This window comes from Pseudocercospora fijiensis (assembly GCF_000340215.1).
Source record: "Pseudocercospora fijiensis CIRAD86 unplaced genomic scaffold MYCFIscaffold_5, whole genome shotgun sequence".
NCBI classification, from domain to species: Eukaryota; Fungi; Ascomycota; class Dothideomycetes; order Mycosphaerellales; family Mycosphaerellaceae; genus Pseudocercospora; species Pseudocercospora fijiensis.
Window position 1 is genome coordinate 4187598 of NW_006921536.1, and position 21565 is coordinate 4209162.

Consider the following 21565-nt stretch of genomic DNA (forward strand, 5'->3'; position numbering starts at 1 on the left):
GTAATAGGCTAACTTGCCTACCTTCCTCCCTCTCCTCCTAGCTCCTTATCGAATACTACTCGTACCTACGACTACCCTATCTACCTACTAACATACCCTTCTTATACAATATCGCGGATACCGCGGCGCTAAACGATTTCGAGGTAAAATATAGAGAAATCGAGACGAACGATAGACCTTTAGGAGACTAGGAGAAGAGAGGAAAGCGAAAGAAATAAAGCGGTAACCTAGAGTTTTACTATAGAGTAACGATTATCGATTTATAGATTTTACGGATTTTACTAACCTTTAGAGTTTTACTAACTTATTAGTTTTGTTTAAGGATTGTTTTAGTTTACTTAAGGAATTTAGAAAGGGAGATATAATTTAGGAGTAGAGAAAGATTTTATTTAGGTATTTATAAGTAAGTATCGGGTCTCTACCCGAAATTAAGAGGTCCTCTTAGGATAGAAAAAAATAATAATAATACCTCCGAAACTACCTAGAGCCTACTAGAAAACCTACGGGAACCCTTAATTAGTAGCCTCCTATACCTCCGGACCGTTACAATTAGTTCCGAGCCTAAGAGCGGTAGGAACCCCTCTAAAAAAGAGATTAGCGAGAGAAAACGGACGGATAGGAGTAGAATACTTACGTCTAGGTCTATTAAGCTACGATATTAGCGACGGTGTTCGTTACCTCCGAGGCTACCGCGCTAAAAGAAAAGGTTAGCGAGGGTTTTATCGCGGAAAACGAAGAAAATTTACCTAGATAATAATCCCTATAGCTAGAGAGACTTTAAGGCCTTCTATACCTTAAGGACCTTAAGAAGATCGGCGTACTTAGCGGCGAGATTGCTACGAGTCGCGCGGGTATAGCTAGCGTAGGCTACGTAGGCTATTTAAGGACTAAATAGTTAGCGAGGGTTTTAGTATAGGAATCGGAGAAACTTATAGTAGGACGTACGCGATTCTCTTACGAGTATAATTAGTATAAGCCCTTAAGCCGGCCGCTGCCGGCGGGCTTAAAGAAAGTTAGCGAACCCCGCGATAAAAAAGGCGGATACCTTATAGATTAACTAGCGTAGTCCTTACTAGAGTTATAGCAACTAATATAGTAGATTCGACGAGCTATCTAGAATAAGTTAATTTTACGAAGGAAATCGCGGAAGATAGGGTAGGAACTTACTATAGTAGTAGTAGTAGTAGTAGTAGTAGTAGTAGTAGTAGTAGTAGTAGTAGTAGTAGTAGTAGTAGTAGTAGTAGTAGTAGTAGTAGTAGTAGTAGTAGTAGTAGTAGTAGTAGTAGTAGTAGTAGTAGTAAGGGTATATAAAGAAAAAGAAGAAGAAGAAGGAAAAGAGGAACCTAGAAAATATTAATACTCCTAGAAAGCGATATAGAAGTAAAGCGAAGGAAGGCGCGAGTATAAGTAAAGCGTTTAAAAAAGCAGTTATAGCGCGTTTTAGAAGGTAGTTAGTAGGTAAAAGAGCGCGGCTTAGAAGTCGCGAAGAAAGTAATAGTTCCTAAAACCTAGGATATAGCAACCCTAACTAGAAAGTAGTAGAAAATCTAGACGCGCGGAAGGAAACTACGAGCGCGTTACTTTAGAAAGCTTAGATAAGTATAGATCTAATATCTAAGGTAATAGCGCTAGAAACTACGAGGGGCGTTCTATCTCTATAAAGGAAACGGAGGAGGACAGGGGTAATATAAAGGGCTACGCCCTAGGTAGAAAGTACTAGCCTTAGATATTCGGCCTACGCGATTCTAACCTACTACTTAGCGCTTAGCGTACTATATAAAATCATTCGGATTTATATAGATAGACTTAGCTCTTTATCGAACCTATTAAGTCTTATATCTAGTATCTACGTACGCGTTACTTACTTATAATAGTAGTATAATAATATTAAATCTATATACCCTAATCTCTCGGAATTAATAATACTAGCGCTATTAATAGTACTAATAACTAGTGCCGCTAAGCGTAACTAGTTAGCTTATAGCTTTATTATAAGCCTCCGCTATAATCGCTTATCTTATACTACTATCGAGAAGCTAGTCTATCTATATTAGAACCTTTATATTAAGTATAGGATTAACGATAACTAGCTTATAGACGACGACTTCTACGATCTGGAAGAAGTACTTAAAGCTATATTAGACGGCGAGGTCGATAATAGCGCCGTTACTAACCCTAATAGTACTTATAGGGCGAGTCTATAGATATTTCCCTATATTTACTTACTCTTAGTATATAATATATCGCGTCTTATCTACTTTTATATAGTAGCTTAGTAGCTAGCCCCGATACGATAAGACCCTCCGTATGTCCACTCGTACGTACGTAGCGGGTTTATCGGTAGACACTGCCCCTATTTTATAACCACGGTGGAAGCACAACACTAACTCGCACCCGTAGAAATAGCCTCTGGGTGGGGTCCAGTTCAGCTTCATTCCAACTCCTCGTTTGCAGGCCTGTGCCATGCGATTGCAAGGCTTCAAATTGGACCTCTTGGCGGTCCATATATGGCCTGTAAACAACCATGGAAGTTGTTGGTCAAGCCCAGCCGCCGTGGCGGCTTGATTTACACCCTTGTCTTGGTTGATATACTTATACCTGACTTGCTTCAAATTTGTTGACTTCTCGCCGCTGATCACGAGGCACAATGGCGACTACAAAGCTCATACTCGTAATCTCTACGTGAGTCGGTAGCTCAGACACTCGATACATTCACGTCAGAATTGACTTGCGTTCAGCCTGTTCTCCCTCGCTACAGCCACTGCTCTTGCCGCTCCGCCAGCGCAAAGCAATCATCCAAACCACTGTCTCTGCCTTAGGCCCGGAGATGGAATTGAAGACGAGACTGCAACAAAAGCGGTCTGCCCTCAATTCGGGGGTTCTTACGTGACCCTTCCAGAGTACCGGAACGGAAAAAAGATCGATCTAACATTCGGTGCTGTACGTGCCTGCAAAGTTTGCTCAGTCTTTGCGAGCCTTTACTGACGTTCAAACGCAGTGCGTCGACCTTGGTTGGTCATATGGAGACAAGTTCAAGGAGGCATGTCTCAAGCACTACGGCAAGACCACGAGTGATGGGCAGGATGGTGCCCAGTGTTGCCAACCTGTTTCCTCTGGTGAACCTTGCCGGAATTATCCTCCGTGATTTGTTCCTGGCTGTGTAAGGTATCACGCACAGCGCAGTGGATGACTTACGTAATACTGCCTTGCTGGCGGTTCAAATTGGCTTCGTTAAATACCTATGTTCTGTCTATTCTCTGGTCTAAAATACATACAGTGTGAAAATTCTTCATATGCCAAGGAGTCATGTGACAGTCATGTGACTGAGCTGACGCGTCACATAAGGTGGGCCCGGGCCAAAGATCTTTTATGTGAAAGTGAGCGACAAAGACCTTGGGCGTGAAGGGTTAGCGGGAATGGTTCGTAGCAAACATGGTGTATATACTCACTTGAACTACTTTCCTGCCTGCTCACTTCTTGGTGTGAAGTTGGGAAGGATAAATGCTCTTGGAACGACAGCGTAGCGTCAGCCAAGAGAGTCTTGGCGCAATAGTCTACCCATGAATCTTGAAAGTGCACACCACAGCTCCTACCTCACTTATTATTGTGGTAGTGGTGTTAATATCCTGTAGAAATGCGAATTCATTCCAGCGCATTGTATAGCCGCGTTGCCTCAAGCGTTGTCTAGCATAAACGCGCGACAGTTACAGCTTCCCGAAGCTTGGTCACCAGCACCCAACTGCAATCCCTCCAGCGAGTCATATTGAGAACAGCGAGAACCAAACACCATGGCCCCGGGAGCGGCATATACAGACCATCAATTCAGGTCAAATGCCCATACCGGGCCAAGAGCAACTCCAACCATACCTAAAGGCGGCGTATTTTCAGTCTACGCGGAAATTGGCATCCCAACTCCACCACAATATCCATACGAGGCACTTCTAGACATTCGAACATGGCGAGAATGGAATTCATTCAACCCAGACGTGATCGTCACGAAGCACTCCAACCCACACAGTCGCGACATTCGCATGGAGCAAGGCTGCTTCATGACCGTCTCCTACCAAATCACATCAGATGTTCGAAAGGAGACCAAGTCAGTGTGCAGGCATTTGGAGCCACTGAAGCATAAAGACGATGGTAAAGAGTCGCATAGCATGGGTGGAAACGTGACGCGAATACGCTGGACGTCCGACAACGCAAATCTCTTGACACCAGCTTTCGTCTTGAAGACAGAACGCGTGAATGAGATTGAGGAGACCTCGGACGGTCACTGCAAATACAGAACCTGGTTGACGTTTGACGGCTTCAGCGCGAAGACTATGAAGAAGAAATATGAGAAAGCACTCGCGGCACGTCTGCCGGAATTTTGTGAAGATCTAAAAGAGAGATCTATAAAGCTGTATCAGGATCAGCCGGATCCGCGGAAGATGAGTGTCTCGATGCCGCGCAAGTCTACCCAGCAAGCACGTTCGTCGATGCAGCAGCCCCGAGTATCGATGCAGAAGCCAGAAGGAGAACAGTTGCAGCATTTCCAGACATCTGCTCCGACACGATGAAGAGCGCGTGGCAGCCAGAGGTCTACAACTTTGGTAAAGACGACTTTCGCACGTCTTTGTTCGTGGCCGGCTTGTTGGATGCGGATATGTTTACCGCGTCGGCTCTGTATCTGACCCTTTGCAACGCATGATGGCAGGACCTTCCGAAGTGCTCATGGGTCCTTCTCTAGTCTTGTGGTGGTTCTGGTGTCCCTGTTGATATATCCCAATGCTTTGTGCCGTCGGGTCTCCCCTTTTAGCACATTTGAGTCCGGAACTATGTTCGAAATATACTGTAATGGATTCATAATCTTACTCTTCGCTTCAGTCCGCAGCATCGCCCTCTTCAACTCGTATGCTTCCCTTTGGAGGAAACTTGCAGAAGCAGAATATCACAAACGCCAACAGAGCCACAGCGCCATTGACTGCGAATGTTAAGGAAGGCTGCCCGATTGATGCAAAGGCCGAGAAGACGAATCCAAAAAGCCCCGTCGTCGCCAATCTCGCTACCATCTCAACAAGGCTGATGGCACTGAGAGCATCAGCGCGCTGCGATGGGGAGCACATCTGCAAGATTGTGCCTTTCGCTGCAGATCCAGTTCCGGCGGCAAGTGGTAACACTACTGCCACAACGTACATATGCCAGCCTTGGGAGGTCAAAGTGGCTAAAGCTGTCAGAATGCCATCCACCAGGATGCTGTATCTGGTATACAGGAGATCGAAATGGAAAGACTCGTCTTCATTGGCCTTGGGTCTCGGTGGCTCGATCGGTTCCTGTCCAGCTTGTGTAGGCCCCGATGCAAACTCCTCTGGACTTGTGGGAATGTCTGGAATTTGCGACTCCTCGGCAGAAATCTTGTCATCGCTCATCTCACGTCGATCCAACCACTTGCGCCCTGCAGATATGATCGCTGGGAAAGCGAACGTCAAGTATAATCCTCGAATTAGTGAGTTGACTGAAATCAGCCAGCCATTCTCCGTCGTGCCAAAATCGAGCACATCTGTCGCATACATCTGCAGCAACACTGGGATGTAGCCGGTAGCTAGCAGTGCGGTGAAAGCGCCTGCACCAAGCAAGACGATTCCATACTCTGTTCTAACCTTGCCATCCACCAAGATCCACTTCTGAGGAACGAACATCCTCAGCGGTTCAAAGAAACTAGAGAGCGATCTCGTCTTCTTCTCGTCGGCAGGACTCATTTCCGCTTTGATCCAAGGCAAGAATAGCAGGATGTACGCGCTGGACACCAGGAACAAGACTAAAGTGACTCTGAACGGGGCAATGATTCCGAAGCCATCACTGAGAAGGCCTCCAAATAAGTAGCCCAAAGCAGTGCCGAAGAAGGCACAGCCCTGCAACCTCCCCAGCGTCCCCGTCCGTTCAGCAGGCGCTATGATCTCGGTCGCGAACGAGTTCAATGCCAGAAGATAGCCAGCTGGTCCGCCGACAACCGTGATCATCTGACTACATTGAATGATGATAATTCCAATTCCACCTCCTAATTGAACGCCAACATTCTGTACTGCGAGACGTACGGCAGGCCAGAAGACGGAGGATAAAAGGGCGGACTTTACTCCGAAACGTTTTATGGCCCAACCAGTGTAGAAGAGGTTCAGGACGCCGAATAATGTTGTGCCTGCTCCGAGGAGAGCAACACTCCGAGCCGTGCTGGATTGGATTGCTGTTATGTGGCAATTCTTATCGGGAAGGTTTGGGTGATCTTGGTAGTATTGGTCGCATGTCATGACGCCGAAGACGTAAATTAGACTTTGAAATATATCAGTAACATACGAAAGATGGCTTGAGGGTGTTTCCTTACGGCACTTGTGTTACTCCGAATGATAATGAGACAAGAGTTGATGTGAGTAGTAACTTCAGAACTACTGGTCTACCCCATTTCTGGTCTGGGCGATTTTTTGCTTTCGTCGGCAAAAGTGGAGACGATTCGTGTGGTTCGTAACTCCGGACAGTGTCAGTAGAATTCTTGGATCTGGTTGCTTCAGTATCTGTTTCTTGTTGGTTGGCCATAGCGACAGTCTGGGATTATAGTAGAGTAATCATGAGAAGGTGATGAGAAGTGAAGTGGGTAGAATTGGTGGTGTGAGTGAGGGATCGCCCCGAGAGCGGCCCATTCTCCACGCTTCTTGGCCGAGATGGCCGTTGAGATTTTCATGCAGGGTGTTGGTGTTGGTGAGGGCTGTGGAGTCTGGACCCTCTTGTCTTCATCGATAGGCGAAGAGAGGTGAAGATGTCGATGGGCCTTTTGTGCTGCATATGTTCTACGTGATGCATCAATATCGTCTTCGTTCGATACTCAACATTGTTCGATCATTACAGCCGATGTCGGTTTCAGACGGCAAGGGTCAGGTCTTCTACCTCTTCAAGCAGAATAGCATGGCATAGCGGGCTAGAGAGAAAATGCAAGGACGATTTGACCCTGGCACAAGTTCAAAGCGCATTCGAGAGAAATTTCGAAGCGTGGCCGTGTTCTCCAGTCGCGACGCATTCTAACTAACTACTTCCCCGTAGACCGACTTCATTGGCGTCGTTCCCGATGCAGAGAATGTCAGGACGGAATCTGGGACGGGTTCAAATAGTGCGAAGAACAAGATTTCCGCAGTGAGACAGGCCAAAGCAAAGAGCAGAGGGTTCGGACATGCGCTGTGCGAAAGCATGTCGGCGCATCAGGCTGTAATGTTGGCATCGCTGCGTGTTGAAGGAAAGCGTGATCGGGCTCGACATTGAAGCTGGTCTCTCGATTGTTGCCTTGCTAGACGACGGCGGCCTTACTTTGCATCGTGAGCCCCTGGTTGCCTGGTGAATTACTCGTGGTGTATGTTTCATTGTATGCTCGCAAAAGCCGAGACGGCGGAACGAGACGTTGTTGCCGACGATGCAGGGTGCGGGGATGAACGCAGTTTTCATCTTCTCATCGTGTGCCTCTGTGCACTTGATACAGCAGAGCGTGGGTGTAGGCGTGGACTTCATCTCGGTTGTTGTCAAGGGAGAGGTGCGAAGAGAAAGTCAAAGTAAAAGTCTCATGCAGTGAACAGCCTTTCCGTCCGAGGCTTCGGGTGTGTATCGATACGGAGCCGCAGCAGGGATTCGCGCGCGTGCAGCTGTAGCCGCCCGACCATTGCATCCACTTCCAAGTTGCACTTTCACGTTCACGCCGACGCGACACCACCTGCAGAGCGGAAGCTGTACTAGTACCATCTGCATATCGCACAGGGAAAATGACTATGTTGACTTCGATGTTTGCAGGATGCATTGACATCGGATGAAGTTGGAGGCCAAAGCGCACGAGGCGGATTCGCGGGAACGGCAGCCGGACTGGGCGGGCTGTTGTCATGGGAGACACAGCACGGCTTCGTTTGACGACCATCCGCGATAACTACCTTATTGCTGATGAACGGCCACGACCATGCGACCCTCTCCACGCCCACGCCCACGCCCACGCCCACGCCCACGCCCACACCCACCCCCGAGCGGTACCATACATCATTCTCCTCCCTTCCATCTTTCTCCACGAGAACCAACATCTCCTCTCCTCGACTATTGCTACCCGCGAAACCGGCTGTAAACACAGGCATTCCGTAGCATTGGAGCTCGGCGTCGAGCCCACTCGAGATGGCGCACGAGGACTACCAGATGCTGGAGGAGCTCGGGAGTACGTCCGGAGAATTCATGGCGAACATGTCTCGGTCAACAATACTGATTAACATAACTCCCAGGTGGCTCTTTCGGTACCGTCTATCGCGCTCTGCACAAGCCCACGGGCGACTATGTTGCCATCAAGCATATCGACCTCGAAGGTAGCGACGACGACATTCGCGAGATCCAGCAAGAGATATCATTGCTCGCCACATGCAGCTCAGAATATGTTACGCGATATCGGACTTCGTTTGTGCGAGGTGTCAAGCTCTGGATAGTGATGGAGTACCTCGGCGGCGGCTCATGTCTGGACTTGCTCAAGCCATGTCCAAAGGGACTCGAGGAGAAGTACATCGCCATCGTCATGAGGGAGTTGTTGAAAGGTCTGGACTATTTGCACAGCACGGGCAAGATACATCGCGATATCAAGGCCGCCAACATCCTGCTTGCAGAATCAGGCCGGGTCAAGATAGCAGACTTCGGTGTTGCAGCACAACTCACCAACATCAAATCACAACGATTGACATTTGTTGGAACGCCCTTTTGGATGGCACCAGAGGTCATCCAGGAGGCGGGATACGACTTCAAGGCAGACATGTGGAGTCTGGGCATCACTGCCATGGAGATGGCGCTTGGAGAGCCTCCGAGGAGTGATGTGCATCCGATGAAGGTCCTCTTCTTGATTCCCAAGGAACGTCCTCCCCGCCTCGAAGGCAGTCGCTTCTCCAAAGAGTTCAAAGAGTTTGTCGCGCTCTGCTTGAACAAGGACCCTGAGAAGCGGCCAAGTGCAAAGTCACTCCTCAAGCATGCCTGGATTCGACGCGCAGGAAAGACAGAGACATTGCAAGAGTTGGTGCAAAAAGTGAAGAATTACGACGAGGGCGGTCTTGCACGAGAGAAGGACATCAGGTACTATGAAGAGACATTGCGATCGATGAACCATGCACCAGACAACGACGAGTGGGTGTTTGACACGATCAAACCGACTGCTAGTATCAGGCCAAAGGCATCGCAGACACCCACGATGAAGAGACGAAAGCTCGAGCGGATACCGTCTGGAGACGCATCCGACGTTGAGAATGCGACATCTGCTATGGAGCATATGAGCTTGAGCAATGCGCCTCTCAGTGCTTCGGTCAGAACTCCGACAAGGGAAGCATCAACTATCCATACGCCGAAGCTACGCGCATCCAATGGTCAGCGCACGGTGAGCAGCCAGCGCAAGGTTGCTGCTCCCACTGCACGAAAGGTATCTGCAACCCCAACAGCACGGCGAGTTGGCAGCCGAAGTGTTTCCGGTGCAACGCCGACTGCACGCAAGGTCAGCCAACAGCAGCCCAGACAGCCTCTGGCGCTCGACATGTGCTTCGGCAACGGCACATCAACGGTGCGACAATTCAAGCGCGTCAGCTCAGGCAATCGACCCTCGACGCCTCCTGAGCAGACAGGTACATCCCCTCAAGACAGCGTGTTTGACAGTGACGCTGAGAACAAGCCTCCTGTTGTGGAGCCCGCTGAGCAGCAACCAGTAGTTGCGACGAAGGAAGCCGTGCTTGGGCGGCGAGCATTTGCAAAATGTCTAGATCCTGCTTTCCAGGAGACGTTTGCAGGCACCGCAGACCGCACTCGCCGGGAGGCATTGAGCAATGTTGTCGAGGCCTGGTCGAGACTGGATGAGGTGGATCCCCAGGGCGAGCTGCTTCTGCTTAAGAGCATTGTCGATCGCATCCAAGCAGATCCAAAGCTCGCCAGTGCTCTCATGCCTCAACGGGTTGCCAATGCTCAACTGGCCTCGCTGCGAATGTCGCCGTCCAAGAAGTCGATGAATGTTTCAGAGACAGAAGTCAGCCGGGACCTTACACCACAATCGTCGCCGCTGAAATCAAGGCAGTCGACAGATGCTCTATCAAGCTCGACGAGGTCTCCCAACAAACGGGAGAGTAGTCCGACCAAGCTCGTAATGGCGTCGCAGAACCCGCATCTCAAGAAGATGCGGTCAAGCCAGCAGCTGCAAATCGATCGCGAGAAAGCCGCCTTAGATGAGAAGGCCAGATTGGAAGAGAAGATGCCGGGAAATAGGACTGAACCAGGCATGGAGCATATCGGCCTCTTGGAGAATGTCATATATGGTCGCTGGGTCGATGGCCTTCGATCGAAATGGCCTTTGGCATAGCTTGCTTGACACGACACGATTACGGCTGACTTGCGCGTGCAAACATAAAGGCTAGATGAGACACCCTGCATCGGAACGTAAGGCGCACTCGAATTCTTGTACATTAATTGTTGCATACGCGACACGGGAAATGGTTGGATCAGCTGGGCTGGGAACGAGGTCGTCTCTGGAGACGCATGCAGAGGCTGATGTCGCGTTGCATTGGAGATGGGTGAGAGGCTTTGTCGATAGCATTGGAAAGGAAGGCTAGAAGGTGTGAATGCATGTCAAGTAGTCGATTGAATGAAATGTATCAATATTGACCACATCTCTCATGTTCAACGGGACAACCTTTTCTGCTCCTTCGGAGTGATTCTGATATCTCTTCGGTCACGAAACCTCGACTGCTCCCTCCGGCACACCTTTCACACTCTTCAATCTGCGCGAGAAAAATTGCATGATTGGCATCATTTCGTCCTTGTTACTCGGCATGCTATCCCCTGCTTTCCGGTATCGCTTGATCTCAACATTCTGAAACACCTTCCTCAACTTTTCTTCCGAAGAGTCTGTGACGGAAGAATTGTCGGAGCCAGCACAGACCAAGACTGGTGTTCTGCATTTTGGTTCCAAGGAAGCTGGAGCTGAAGATGGGAGTCCGGCTCCAATACTGATAACTCCACCTAGTTCGATCAGAGTTGGATCTTTCACTGGAGAAGATTCGTGGATATGAGCTGTGCGAGCGATCATTAGCCGAGAATGTTCGAGCACGAGGAAGAGAATTTTGTTGTTACCTGCTAAATTCAGAGCTGCCATTCCACCTTGGCCAAACCCAAAGAAGATGATCTCCCTTCGTTGATAGCCACATTTCTCAAGCAGGACGTCGTCGATGAGCCCTTGAAGAATTGTAGTCGTGCCCTTGAAGCCCCCGTCGGCGTCTATGCCGCCTGAAGTTGAGTCGAAGATTATGTCATCGCCATAGTGGAATCCGCCTAGGTCGAGGAGGGGTTGAGGGCCTTGGAGGGAGATGCACGCCGTTTCGGGAAGGTTCATCTGTTTGCCCAGGTTCGCGAAAGAGGCGTGGGTGTCGCCCAAGCCGTGGAGCAGGACGAGGATGTTGGTTGGTGGATCATTGTTCGGTGCTGTTGTATGGTTTGGTTAGCTTTGGTGGTCGGACGAGCAAGGAGAGGTTGAAAGGATATGAGAGGAATAGAAGCGGAGAGGTTCAATAGTGAGAATGAGCGTCGTGTCGAGGCCGTGGAAGCCGCATAGCTTGTGAGCTACTCATCTCCATGAGAACGCTGCAGGCAGGGCTACAGACCTATTCAATGGATTGGGATTGGCAGCAGACCGGCTATGCTTGCTTGCTGTACTTACGCGGTACGATGCTCAGCTTGAGCTTCGGCGGAAAGTCAGCGGCAGTAGGAAGTCGACTCATTTCTCTACACGGCCCGTGAGACTTGCTGCGCCGCTGCAGGTACGCTGAAGCTAATTGAGCTCAGCTGAAGTGCTGATGCGAGGTCGGTAAGATCATTAACGTTATCAGATGGCTGCTGGCCAGACTCGCAAACGCAGACATGAAGCGGTGTTGTGGCGGAGCAGAAAAGCACAAGCGTCGACAAGCATGGTGCCAAGGCAGATCTCAGCGATCAAGCTTTCTCTCGGCGCGCTGTCATGGCGAGGCGATTCCGATCTCTCCACATCAACACCTCGACGCCGATCTAGACGTCAAGGCAGTGCAACGTCGTGTTTCGCGCCCACCGTCGCCAAATCACAACCACGCGGACCCAGGAATCGTATTCAACATGCAACGCGCTCTGCACGAGAAGGCCGGACGAGCCCGCAAGGTTGCGTCGTTTGGCCAATTGACTGGATGACGGATGACTGCGGGACCTGTGGCTGTTTCGGGGACGCCTGTGATGCAATCCCTGAGACCATTGGTGCCATTGACACGCATGCTGGTGCTGGTAGCTCGAGCAAGCGGCTGTGCTGGCGGGGCCTGACGGTGAGGGTTTCAGAGGGGTTCAAGAGGTATATATTGTCTTCATCCATCCGTTCATGAGTTCTCTTCCTCCTACAACAAACGACAACAGCTTAGACCACAGACCACCTCTAGCTTAAGCATTACTCTGCACCTACACCTACAGTCCTTCAAGATGTTTGGATTCGGTGAGTACCAGTTTCGAAGGTCTGTACCCTCAATATCCTTGCTGACTCCTTTCTAGGCGAGGCCCGCGAACAGTACCAGCAGGTCTACGATGGCGAACCAAACAAGGCCGAGTTCTCTCACGAGCTCGTTGCTGGTGGTGCTAGCTTTGCGGCCATGAAGTATTTCGAGGACCGTCAGCGCAAGGAGGGTAGGTTTCCTGAAATGAAAGCAGTTGCCTGGATGGTTCGATGCTGATCATTGCCTTAGGCAAGCCAGTCTCTCACCAGTTCGCCAAGGAGCTCATCGCCGGCTTCGCTGGCGCTGAGGTCGACAAACTCGCCGAGACCAAGGGCGAGGATTGGTTTGATCGTGAGAAGGCCAAGCACGAGGCCAAGAAGCGATCTGAGCAGCTCTACGACCAGCACTATGGTCAGGACGACCAGTACGACCCAAACAACCGTGACCCGCCACAGCACCTCCGTGAGCACTTCAACGACCGCGATGGGTGGTAAATGCTCAACTTTGATGAGACGTCAAGAGCTACGAAAAGCATAGGGCGATTGCAGCTGCTGTTGCTTGACGCAACTTGCTGTCGATCAGCTGTGTCCAAGTTTATAGTCCTACGGTCAATGCCGACATGATCAAAGAGAAGAAATGAAAGCTGAACCATGACCTCTACCTACCATGCCACCTTAGATTCTCATTTTTGCCGAATTGTGCTTGTAGTTGGTACGCCTGAGTCCGCACCTTTTGCAGTCAAACACCTCTACGTCTTTGGAATGCGAGGGTATTCAGGAGAATCGACTGTTGGATGGACGATGCTGGCAGCTGAGTATTGTTGAACAGCGACCACCGGCCATTTTTGCTGTCGATCATCGGCACGTTTTTGAAGTTGGCCTGGATGTAGCTTTGCATTGCAACAAAGGAATGCTCCTGCTTGATGTTGTTGGCTTGGCAGGAGGCGGGTCATTTCGGAGCGAGGATGTTGCCAGCCAGCCTCCGACCTCACAGTCATCCTCCTCCTCCTCCTCCTCCTCCTCCTCCTCCTCTCCGCAGCTCACAAATGACGACCCTCCGCCGGCCGCAAAGCCTGACTGACCGCGCGTCCCGCTCTTGGCGATGCCGACGGAGTTCACCGGCGAACTGTTCATGCAGTCATCGCACCGCCGCATTGGCCACGGCCATGTTTTGAAGCCCACCGCATCCTTCCCGCCATGCCACAGTGGGACCTCGCACGTTCTACGACCAGTCTCCTGAACGGAGGAACCCCTATGGCTGGCCGATCTGGTCACAAGGTCAGCAGTGATGAGCAACCACTTCGCGACTTCGCTCAACATCCGGCCGACGAGGCCCAGTTCGGCCTGTGGTATTGACGGACGGTCAAGCAGTATTCTCACCTCTCTGCCAACGTCGCGATGACGAACAGCGTGATTAGCAATGTCCCAGAGTGTTTATCTAGCGATGCATCTGTTACCCCGGACCATCTATGCAACATGCGACTTCAAGAATAGTCGCCTATGATCGCAATTATTATCGCGTGCGCTCCACGCCTCTTGCATGCATTATACATGTGATATCGACGGTCGCGGACTTAAGTTAGACCGGTGACAGCAGCGAAGGACAAAGGACGACTTCTCTTGACGGCACACCCTCAGAGCATTTCGATGCACTAATCGAGCGGCTCTCAATTCTTCTTTGCCTTTTGAATCATTTCACGGGGCGCGCTATCTTCCATCATTGCCTGGATTTATGCTCTCTTTGTGGCGGAACAGTCATAGACCTGTGTTGACGATCACTCACTGGCTTTGTCACCACCAATCAGAGACGCGGACAGAAACCCGAAGTAGTGCAGCGAATGACCCGAAGTAGTGCAGCAAAACATTCGAACTTGTTGCAGCACGAGGATATCGATCGTCTCTGGATATTGAGCAGACATCAGCAACAGACATGCCAGGTGATGGCCTACCATCGCTGCCTGCCGAATTGGTGTTGCGCATCGCGGAGGACTTAGAATATGTCGACCTTCTACCGCTGACGGCGGTCAACTCGAGGTTCAGGGAATGCCTTTTGCCTATGATTTTCAGAACGATCCGGGTCTCGAACGATGAAGAGAGTTCCAATTTTGCGCTGTCGATGGCCAAGAAATATGGCAGGCACATCAATGAACTCCACTTCGAAGGGTTTGCAAGTCCAGCGGACGACATTGCTACTTCACCTAACCCACAAACTCATTGTGGACCGACAGGCACTTCGGCCCTTCCCGCTGCCACGAGACAACTGCTAGGAGGACGATACCTTCCTCATGTTTCTCAAGCTCGAATACAGTTCATGTTTGACTTCGATTCTGAGGACTGGCTCACTCAAGAGGCTGGCGCCTTGCCGGGTTTCTATGACTTCGACGCGGTGGAATGGGACTCGCAGACAGAAGAGCGTGAGTCGCGCTGGCTATGGCGGTCTCTAATGTCGGATACATGGCTGGCTCTGGCTAAGAACGACTCTATTCGTTCTCTGAACGTAGTCGACTTGGTTCCCAGGCCAGTGACTGCTTTTCGTCAACCCGAGTTTCAAGCCTTTTTGGGCAAGTTGAAGACTGTCGAGATGTCGGTCTGGGGTGCAGACAAAGGTGCTGGATGGCTCACACGTACACTGCCTGGCTATATGTTATTCACTTCACAGCTCCGCGAGTTCTTCTTCTGCTGTCTTCTTGCTGTCACGAAACTCTCGCTAAGGGCGTCTCCAACGGGTCTTCCTGGTCTACAAGCACAACTTCATGGCACCGTTGGGCTGCGTTCCCGAGATATGCCAAATTTGCGACGACTCCACCTTCAGAATGTGTTCATCGGTCACGAACTAGTACGATTTCTCTCTGCTCGTGCTCAGACGCTGGAGTCTTTGAAGCTGGATTACTGCCTGTGCTCGCCGAAAGAGAGCGTCCACAAGACACGTGCCAAGGGCGGCGTATCATGGGCGACCGTGTTTCGAGCCCTTCGTCAAAGCGACACTCGATTATCTCAGCTGGAGATACGTCCGAGGTATGCAAAATTCGCACAAGACGAACGTCATGATGTCACTCATGACCGCGGACTGCACGATGAACATAACATGGAGAAGCACATTGAACGCTGCTTGCAAGAAGATACCACTATAAGAGTGTTTGGCTATGGCGAACTCTACGAATCGGAACGCACCCCCAGGGACGATAGCCAATTAAATGTCAAGGCGTTCCTCCGTGGAGAAGATATGGACGAGTACAGGAAACTGATGGCAGTCATCGAACACAACGCGATCCGGTGAAAATGGTGGATACAAGTCTCAAGTTTACATGGAATGAAGGGTGACTGACCACACGTTAGCCGCCCACAGCATGCCTCGCTTGGAAAGGCGCAAGACATATGTGACATGTCGACTCGACAAATCAAGTACAGCCTCTTACCTAGATGACGTGCGGTCCATTGTGCCATCGACAGCTAGACACATTCAGAGGCTACGAACGTATCCTACATCATGAAGTTACTCGCCACCTCAATCCTTTCGCTGGTATCACACCGTCAAGTTCAATGACACGGGTCCTCTCCAAGCTAATCTCATCATTCAGGGCAACACGGCCCTCACCCTTCCGGGGCCGGAAGCAGGCCTTCGACACAAGGATCACAAGAACAAGATGATGACAAGCGAGAGCGGTAAAGAGCACATGGAACTTCCAGCATGCAATGTTCTTCCGGCCAAGTCATCTGGCGTCTTGGAAGGCAATAAAAAGGCGGAGCCAGAAAACTGCGATTCGCCGTATAAGGATGAAGATGAAGAGGTAAGTAATCCAGACATGATCAAACCTTAGGTCTCGACCCCGATGCTAACTTCGTCATGATAGCATATCTACTAGATTTCTTCGAAAGACGAGAAGCAATTCAGTCAGGTCTGTTGTGCGGGAGAAGCGAAGACTGACGATTAGAATGTTCCATAGATACGGAGGGATTTGAAAGCCTGATCTTTGATCTTCTACTTGGACGGCGGGTCCTCTGCGTTCCAATCATCAACGTAAGGACATTCCTTCACTTCAAACACCCCATCTGGTCCGGCTGCCACAAATGAGTTCCTTGGAATCAACTCCCAATCTGCTTCTTTGTAAGTGCTGGGTTCGCTAGCGACAATCAAATGCTCGCCGTGTTTCTCTTCCGGAATGCCGATCTCGCGTTTGGGGTGCTGCACTCCATCGGCATTGTCGGGATATTTTCGGTTCAATGTAACTCCGGCACTGGTTGAATAGTATAAAGATGGTGGCTGAGATGTTCGGTGGTTTCGGAATCGATAAGCAACAAGCTTGACGCCGTCCGTAGCGCAGAGATTCAGTGAGTTTGGTCGCTTCTTGTCACCGCGACGCTTCTGCTGAAGAGTTATGATTGTTGCCACGGCTTTGTGAAGTGCCTCGCTCATTTCGTGGATGGAGTATGTCTTTTCGAATGAAGAAGCATCGCCTCCGTTTGTGAGGTAAGTCATGTATAGACCAGCAATATGTCTGTGGATGATAGCATCAGGTCAGTACTCAGTGGGGTTGTCATGGCAGGAAGAACGCACTCAGAATCCGTCCCGCCAAACACGTTGGCATATGCAGCTGGGCTCATCTCATTCACAACATCCCTCTTGATCTCCTGGAAGTCACTTGCAGCTCCATTATGCATAAAAGTATGTCGACCAAACACAAAAGGATGATTATTCACATATGCAATCGCAGTGCCTGAGCTCGCACGGATATGCCCAAAAAGACATCTTGTCTCGGTATTGGCACAAATACTCAGGAAATTCGAGTCATTGCGGGGAGGCTGGATCGTCTTGTACAATGCTGGACGGAGTGTCTTCTCACATTCGTGAGCCTCATCAATCCAGACGTAGGGTTCGTGCGAGGAGTCATGGAGACGAACCTCTTTTGCTGCTACATCTGCGGTCTTGCTCGGCCGTGCGAGCTCGAAGTCTGCTTTGGAGGACGTGTACCAGGCGACTCCTAGACCGTCAAAGTTGAAGACCAAGTTTCGCGCTTTGATGTCGTTCGAGGAGTCATCATTGCCTTCGGCGTCGTGAGGCAGGAGTTTGGGTAAGTAGTGGTCCGAAACTTGCTTCACCAGGGAGTGTTTGGGTGTGATCAGGACGTCTTCGAGCAGACATGGCTCGGATGGGGAGATATATGCAAACCAGCTTTGTGATCATTAGTACATTGAATGAACTTGCAGATCCTCGGATATGATGAGAGGAGGAGGAGGAGGAGTATTGAATTCGTGGTTCAAGCTCGGTCCAGGACCACGACCAGGGTAGGGTGATTAGGGTCACCGGATTGGGAAACATGGAGTGAATGTTGCACTTACCGACACATGCTGGACAAGATCAGTAGGAGGGGGATGAGTTGATGTGAATATCGCAGTATTCGCCAGAACGGATGTGAGATTTGATTGTTGTCACGCCTGATCGCAGGTCGTGTGCGATGGCAGTAGCAGCAGGGATGACGAGGTCGCGTGCAGGTCTGCCGACTAATAGAGTTGCGGCCAAGAAGCTCTCTGCAGCAGTCGCTTCTCTATCGATCAACAGCTAAACACGAGAATACATTAAGCTACACAGTCCACAGGCGCGATGGCGACCATACCACCAGAGCATCAGCTTTCCTCGGTTCCCGCCAAGGCGATCCTGCCTTTCAATGAGCGCCAGCAACCTACGATCCGTTTGTACCCGCTCAGCAACTACACCTTTGGCACCAAGGAAACACAGCCGGAAGAAGATCCGTCAGTGAAGGACAGGCTGCGCAGATTAGAGGAGCACTATGAGAAGCATGGCATGCGAAGGACATGTGAAGGCATTCTGGTCTGCCATGAGCATAACCATCCACATGTCCTGATGCTTCAAATCGCCAATGCATTCTTTAAGCTGTAGGGATATATCTGGTGTCGCATTAAGACGCGCCTAGCAGAGCTGATATGTGTATAGGCCCGGTGACTACCTCCAGCACGACGTCGACGAGATCGAGGGGTTCAAGGCGCGACTGAATGAACGCCTTGCGCCAACGGGCTCACTCGGCGCGTCTGAGGCCGCAGACTCAGATTGGGACGTCGCCGACACCCTCGCTCAGTGGTATCGTCCCAACTTCGAGACGTTCATGTATCCATTCCTCCCTCCACACGTGACGCGCCCAAAAGAGTGCAAAAAGCTATACTTCATTCGGCTCCCCAAAGCCAAGGTACTCAGTGTGCCTAAGAACATGAAGCTGCTAGCCGTACCTCTCTTCGAGCTGTACGACAACAGCCAAAGATATGGTCCGCAACTAAGCGCCATTCCACATTACCTCAGCCGGTATCGATTTGAATTTGTGGATGAAAAGGGCGAGGTCGTTTCATACACACCTGGAGGACCAATTGACGAGAAGGTGAAGACGAAAATTCTGACAGGAGGAGAGAATGGGCATGCCAAGCAAGATGATGATACGGCGGTGGTCAAAGATGAAGAGATGGCTCAGGCTTGAAGAGACTAGATGCGCATCAGCGCCAGACAGACCTGCGGCGAGGAAATCTTCATCGGACCACACGATCTCATGCCGCAGTTAGAGAATCGCGATGACTCTCGGGCGCAGTAGCTGCGCTCTTCTGGCCAGGAGACCGGAAGGTATGTGCTGACATGGCGTGATCAACAGCGCTTGACGAAAATGCGCTGAAGAAGAGCTGAGACATCCACATGCGATATCACATTCTACCCACACCGTACGAGCTCAACACTGCGCATTCGCCCACTCCACTGGCTCGAAATCTCTGTCATCATATCACGGGTCGTTTACAATCACGGTCGATATTTGGCTCGTCGGAACGACAAGTAGGCAACGTTCAGCCATTGGGAATGCGCAAATGCGGTATTTCGGCCCTGCAGGTTCACCCGGCGAGAAGTGGTTCTCTGGACACGTGCTGGCGGCTGGAACACGAGGACTGTATGAGGAATGCATCGCTCTTCACGTCTACTGCTGTGGCGCTCATACGACGCGCTGCGAGAATATGATGCAGTAGTTCGCGGGCCTAAACCGGGGAAGCGAATCTGGGGCCGACGCAGCCTGCTCGTTTGATGTGAGAGAGCTCCTATACACCAGGCTTTTGCAATGAGATGACGTTTAAACGGGATGACTCTGTTCCGCAATGGTTGAGATGTGCCTGAATATGCCGAACTACGTCTCTCAAACGATGCCAGAAAGGCGTGGCGATGCTTGGTTGAGCGTGTGGTCTTCTGGCGGTGCTCGATTTGGCAGTCTGCAGGGACTACTATTTTCCCGATTCTCTGACACTTCTTTTCATGGGTGCTGCATCTTTCCGCAGAAAAGCTACGTCGGATGTATGCATTCGTTATACGGGCGCATCGCACCACCAACCCGTACCTGCTTCTCGCGAACACGAAAATGCAAGGGCGGCCAGGGCTCAAGCAACGCCAAGCGCCACGAAGATGACGCCTGTACTTCGAGCGCCAGAATGCCACATGGAAGCCTCCCGAGCACTGCTTTCCGAGAGGCTTTCCAGAGGCGTACGCTGCACTGCTAGCAAGAACCGAATTATCCGGCCAACACTGCACATGTGGTCGGCGCGATGATGCCTCCCGACCTCCTCGTGTCGACCCAAATCTGCAAGTCCACCTTCAGCAGTACCGCCTTGCCCACTGCTCCTCTCCGAACGATGCACCTAGAGCTAGAGCGTAGCTGCCCTCATCGTGGACACCGGAACTCCCAGCTCTCGTCAGGCGACCCTACTTCCTGCACTTGCTCATTGTCGCCAAGCCGTCTGTACAGTGTCTGCAAATCGCGGACTTGAAGGTACCTTTCACCTTCCAATAGAGCACAACATGGTCGCTGCGCATCCACTAGCTCATGGAGCCTCGCTTTGGAACTGTCGACGAGCGACGCCGTAGACTGGCCACTGGTGCTGGGAACACATCGGAGGTATGCATCGTGCTTGACCGTACCGCAGCGTTACTCCTCGAAAGGCTATTCTTGTGCAGATTGTGCATACGCGAGAACTCGTCTTCGAGCTCGGTCGATGAGGTATAAAGCAGTGATTGATTCTCCTCATACATTCTCCTCCATCAGCATCAGCAACTCGTCAATCAATCGATCCAGCCTTTCATTCCTCCAAAGCCGGACTTACCTTCGTTAGCTTCTGCAGCAAGCAATCATCATCGTTAACTAGCCATCATGTACTCCCCAATCCAGCTCGCGACTGTTGCTCTGCTCGTTCTTAGCTCTGTAGCCAATGCCTTCCCAGGTGCTACCACGCCAGACTCATACGGCAAGACGACCACTTCCACCAAGGACACTTGCTCCAAGAGCACTGGCTACAGCACGAAGACCGCTTACTCCACTATCACAAACGTCAACACCATCACTACCCAGGTGCCATACACAAAGTATACGACGGTAAGCAGAAAGTCGTTACTCGAAAATGCTTGTTCTCACGTGGTCATTTAGATTGTGGACAAGGAGACCAAGACCATCCCGACAGTCATCGTAACAACTATCAAGAAGCCTACCACAGTCACCTCCACCGTTACGAAGGACGTTGTCGTGACAAAACTGACGACCAGCGTTACCAAGATCCCAGTTGTTGAGACTTCGTATTCCACAAAGGTCATCACGACCAAGTTCCCTGTTGTTGTCACCAAGACCAAGGAGAAGTCCACCGTCATCTCCAAGCCAGTCACCACGCATACCACCTACCCAACTACCATTGTCAAGGACGGTGTCGTCACCTCGAAATACACTAGCACAATCACCAAAGTCGTTACCGAGACCCAAACCAAAGCTATCACTGACAAGGTAAGCCAAAAGCGGTGCCTCGTGAGTGAAATGTGCTAATTTTACTTCACAGACCAAGAGCGTCATCAAGACCACCCAGCTCTCCACCAAGGCCTACCGGACCAAGACTCCATTCACCACGACTGTCTGTGGACCAAAGGGTTACATGGAGTAAGACGGTTACGTGTTTGGTTCCAGACCGGTGCGTCGTGCCTCTGACTCGTGCTTACCAGCCCATGACGTATAGGCTGAGGTTTGACTCGTTTGGGTTGTT

The 21565-nt window shown here is 50.7% G+C and overlaps 12 protein-coding genes across 12 annotated transcripts; 7 read left to right on the forward strand and 5 right to left on the reverse strand.

The window, feature by feature from the left end:
- Window positions 1–2642: 2642 nt before the first annotated feature.
- Window positions 2643–3469, forward strand: MYCFIDRAFT_211581 (uncharacterized protein). Its single transcript, XM_007929480.1, has 3 exons — window positions 2643–2682; window positions 2739–2940; window positions 2999–3469. Exons 1-3 carry the CDS (start codon window positions 2648–2650, stop codon window positions 3143–3145), a joined length of 384 nt encoding a protein of 127 aa, XP_007927671.1. The 5' UTR covers window positions 2643–2647; the 3' UTR covers window positions 3146–3469.
- A 149-nt stretch (window positions 3470–3618) lies between these two features.
- On the forward strand, window positions 3619–5112 carry MYCFIDRAFT_215631 (uncharacterized protein). The gene is made up of 2 exons (XM_007929482.1): window positions 3619–4356; window positions 4416–5112. The coding sequence occupies exons 1-2, from the start codon at window positions 3789–3791 to the stop codon at window positions 4688–4690; spliced, it is 843 nt and encodes a 280-aa protein (XP_007927673.1). The 5' UTR covers window positions 3619–3788; the 3' UTR covers window positions 4691–5112.
- On the reverse strand, window positions 4339–8132 carry MYCFIDRAFT_203965 (uncharacterized protein; the record flags this gene model as incomplete). The annotated part of the gene is made up of 3 exons (XM_007929484.1): window positions 4339–6306; window positions 6359–6443; window positions 7844–8132. 3 exons carry the CDS (start codon window positions 8130–8132, stop codon window positions 4863–4865), a joined length of 1818 nt encoding a protein of 605 aa, XP_007927675.1. The 3' UTR covers window positions 4339–4862.
- Window positions 8133–8178: 46 nt separating this feature from the next.
- On the forward strand, window positions 8179–10486 carry MYCFIDRAFT_165403 (uncharacterized protein). Its single transcript, XM_007929485.1, has 3 exons — window positions 8179–8209; window positions 8274–9389; window positions 9471–10486. The coding sequence occupies exons 1-3, from the start codon at window positions 8191–8193 to the stop codon at window positions 10364–10366; spliced, it is 2031 nt and encodes a 676-aa protein (XP_007927676.1). The 5' UTR covers window positions 8179–8190; the 3' UTR covers window positions 10367–10486.
- Window positions 10487–10735: 249 nt separating this feature from the next.
- On the reverse strand, window positions 10736–11780 carry MYCFIDRAFT_138808 (uncharacterized protein; the record flags this gene model as incomplete). The annotated part of the gene is made up of 3 exons (XM_007929486.1): window positions 10736–11052; window positions 11137–11484; window positions 11720–11780. 3 exons carry the CDS (start codon window positions 11778–11780, stop codon window positions 10736–10738), a joined length of 726 nt encoding a protein of 241 aa, XP_007927677.1.
- A 718-nt stretch (window positions 11781–12498) lies between these two features.
- Window positions 12499–13003, forward strand: MYCFIDRAFT_82216 (uncharacterized protein; the record flags this gene model as incomplete). Its single annotated transcript, XM_007929434.1, has 3 exons — window positions 12499–12511; window positions 12568–12699; window positions 12759–13003. The coding sequence occupies 3 exons, from the start codon at window positions 12499–12501 to the stop codon at window positions 13001–13003; spliced, it is 390 nt and encodes a 129-aa protein (XP_007927625.1).
- A 180-nt stretch (window positions 13004–13183) lies between these two features.
- Window positions 13184–13986, reverse strand: MYCFIDRAFT_175827 (uncharacterized protein; the record flags this gene model as incomplete). The annotated part of the gene is made up of 6 exons (XM_007929487.1): window positions 13184–13226; window positions 13262–13312; window positions 13345–13441; window positions 13501–13634; window positions 13671–13888; window positions 13912–13986. 6 exons carry the CDS (start codon window positions 13984–13986, stop codon window positions 13184–13186), a joined length of 618 nt encoding a protein of 205 aa, XP_007927678.1.
- Window positions 13987–14939: 953 nt separating this feature from the next.
- Window positions 14940–15386, forward strand: MYCFIDRAFT_17505 (uncharacterized protein; the record flags this gene model as incomplete). The annotated part of the gene is made up of 1 exon (XM_007928722.1): window positions 14940–15386. A coding segment is annotated over one exon (447 nt), but the record flags the coding sequence as incomplete, so codon positions are not given.
- Window positions 15387–16431: 1045 nt separating this feature from the next.
- On the reverse strand, window positions 16432–17908 carry MYCFIDRAFT_88344 (uncharacterized protein). The gene is made up of 3 exons (XM_007929489.1): window positions 17846–17908; window positions 17064–17678; window positions 16432–17004 (listed from the first exon to the last, which is right to left on the reverse strand). The coding sequence occupies exons 1-3, from the start codon at window positions 17851–17853 to the stop codon at window positions 16488–16490; spliced, it is 1140 nt and encodes a 379-aa protein (XP_007927680.1). The 5' UTR covers window positions 17854–17908; the 3' UTR covers window positions 16432–16487.
- A 199-nt stretch (window positions 17909–18107) lies between these two features.
- MYCFIDRAFT_40599 (uncharacterized protein) lies at window positions 18108–18990 on the forward strand (the record flags this gene model as incomplete). Its single annotated transcript, XM_007928816.1, has 2 exons — window positions 18108–18400; window positions 18459–18990. 2 exons carry the CDS (start codon window positions 18108–18110, stop codon window positions 18988–18990), a joined length of 825 nt encoding a protein of 274 aa, XP_007927007.1.
- A 49-nt stretch (window positions 18991–19039) lies between these two features.
- On the reverse strand, window positions 19040–20344 carry MYCFIDRAFT_175831 (uncharacterized protein; the record flags this gene model as incomplete). The annotated part of the gene is made up of 13 exons (XM_007929490.1): window positions 19040–19056; window positions 19087–19186; window positions 19223–19232; window positions 19256–19273; window positions 19306–19444; window positions 19472–19745; window positions 19793–19830; window positions 19875–19956; window positions 19983–20032; window positions 20071–20151; window positions 20183–20232; window positions 20260–20292; window positions 20325–20344. 13 exons carry the CDS (start codon window positions 20342–20344, stop codon window positions 19040–19042), a joined length of 912 nt encoding a protein of 303 aa, XP_007927681.1.
- A 347-nt stretch (window positions 20345–20691) lies between these two features.
- On the forward strand, window positions 20692–21466 carry MYCFIDRAFT_82220 (uncharacterized protein; the record flags this gene model as incomplete). The annotated part of the gene is made up of 3 exons (XM_007929437.1): window positions 20692–20913; window positions 20965–21312; window positions 21365–21466. The coding sequence occupies 3 exons, from the start codon at window positions 20692–20694 to the stop codon at window positions 21464–21466; spliced, it is 672 nt and encodes a 223-aa protein (XP_007927628.1).
- Window positions 21467–21565: the final 99 nt, after the last annotated feature.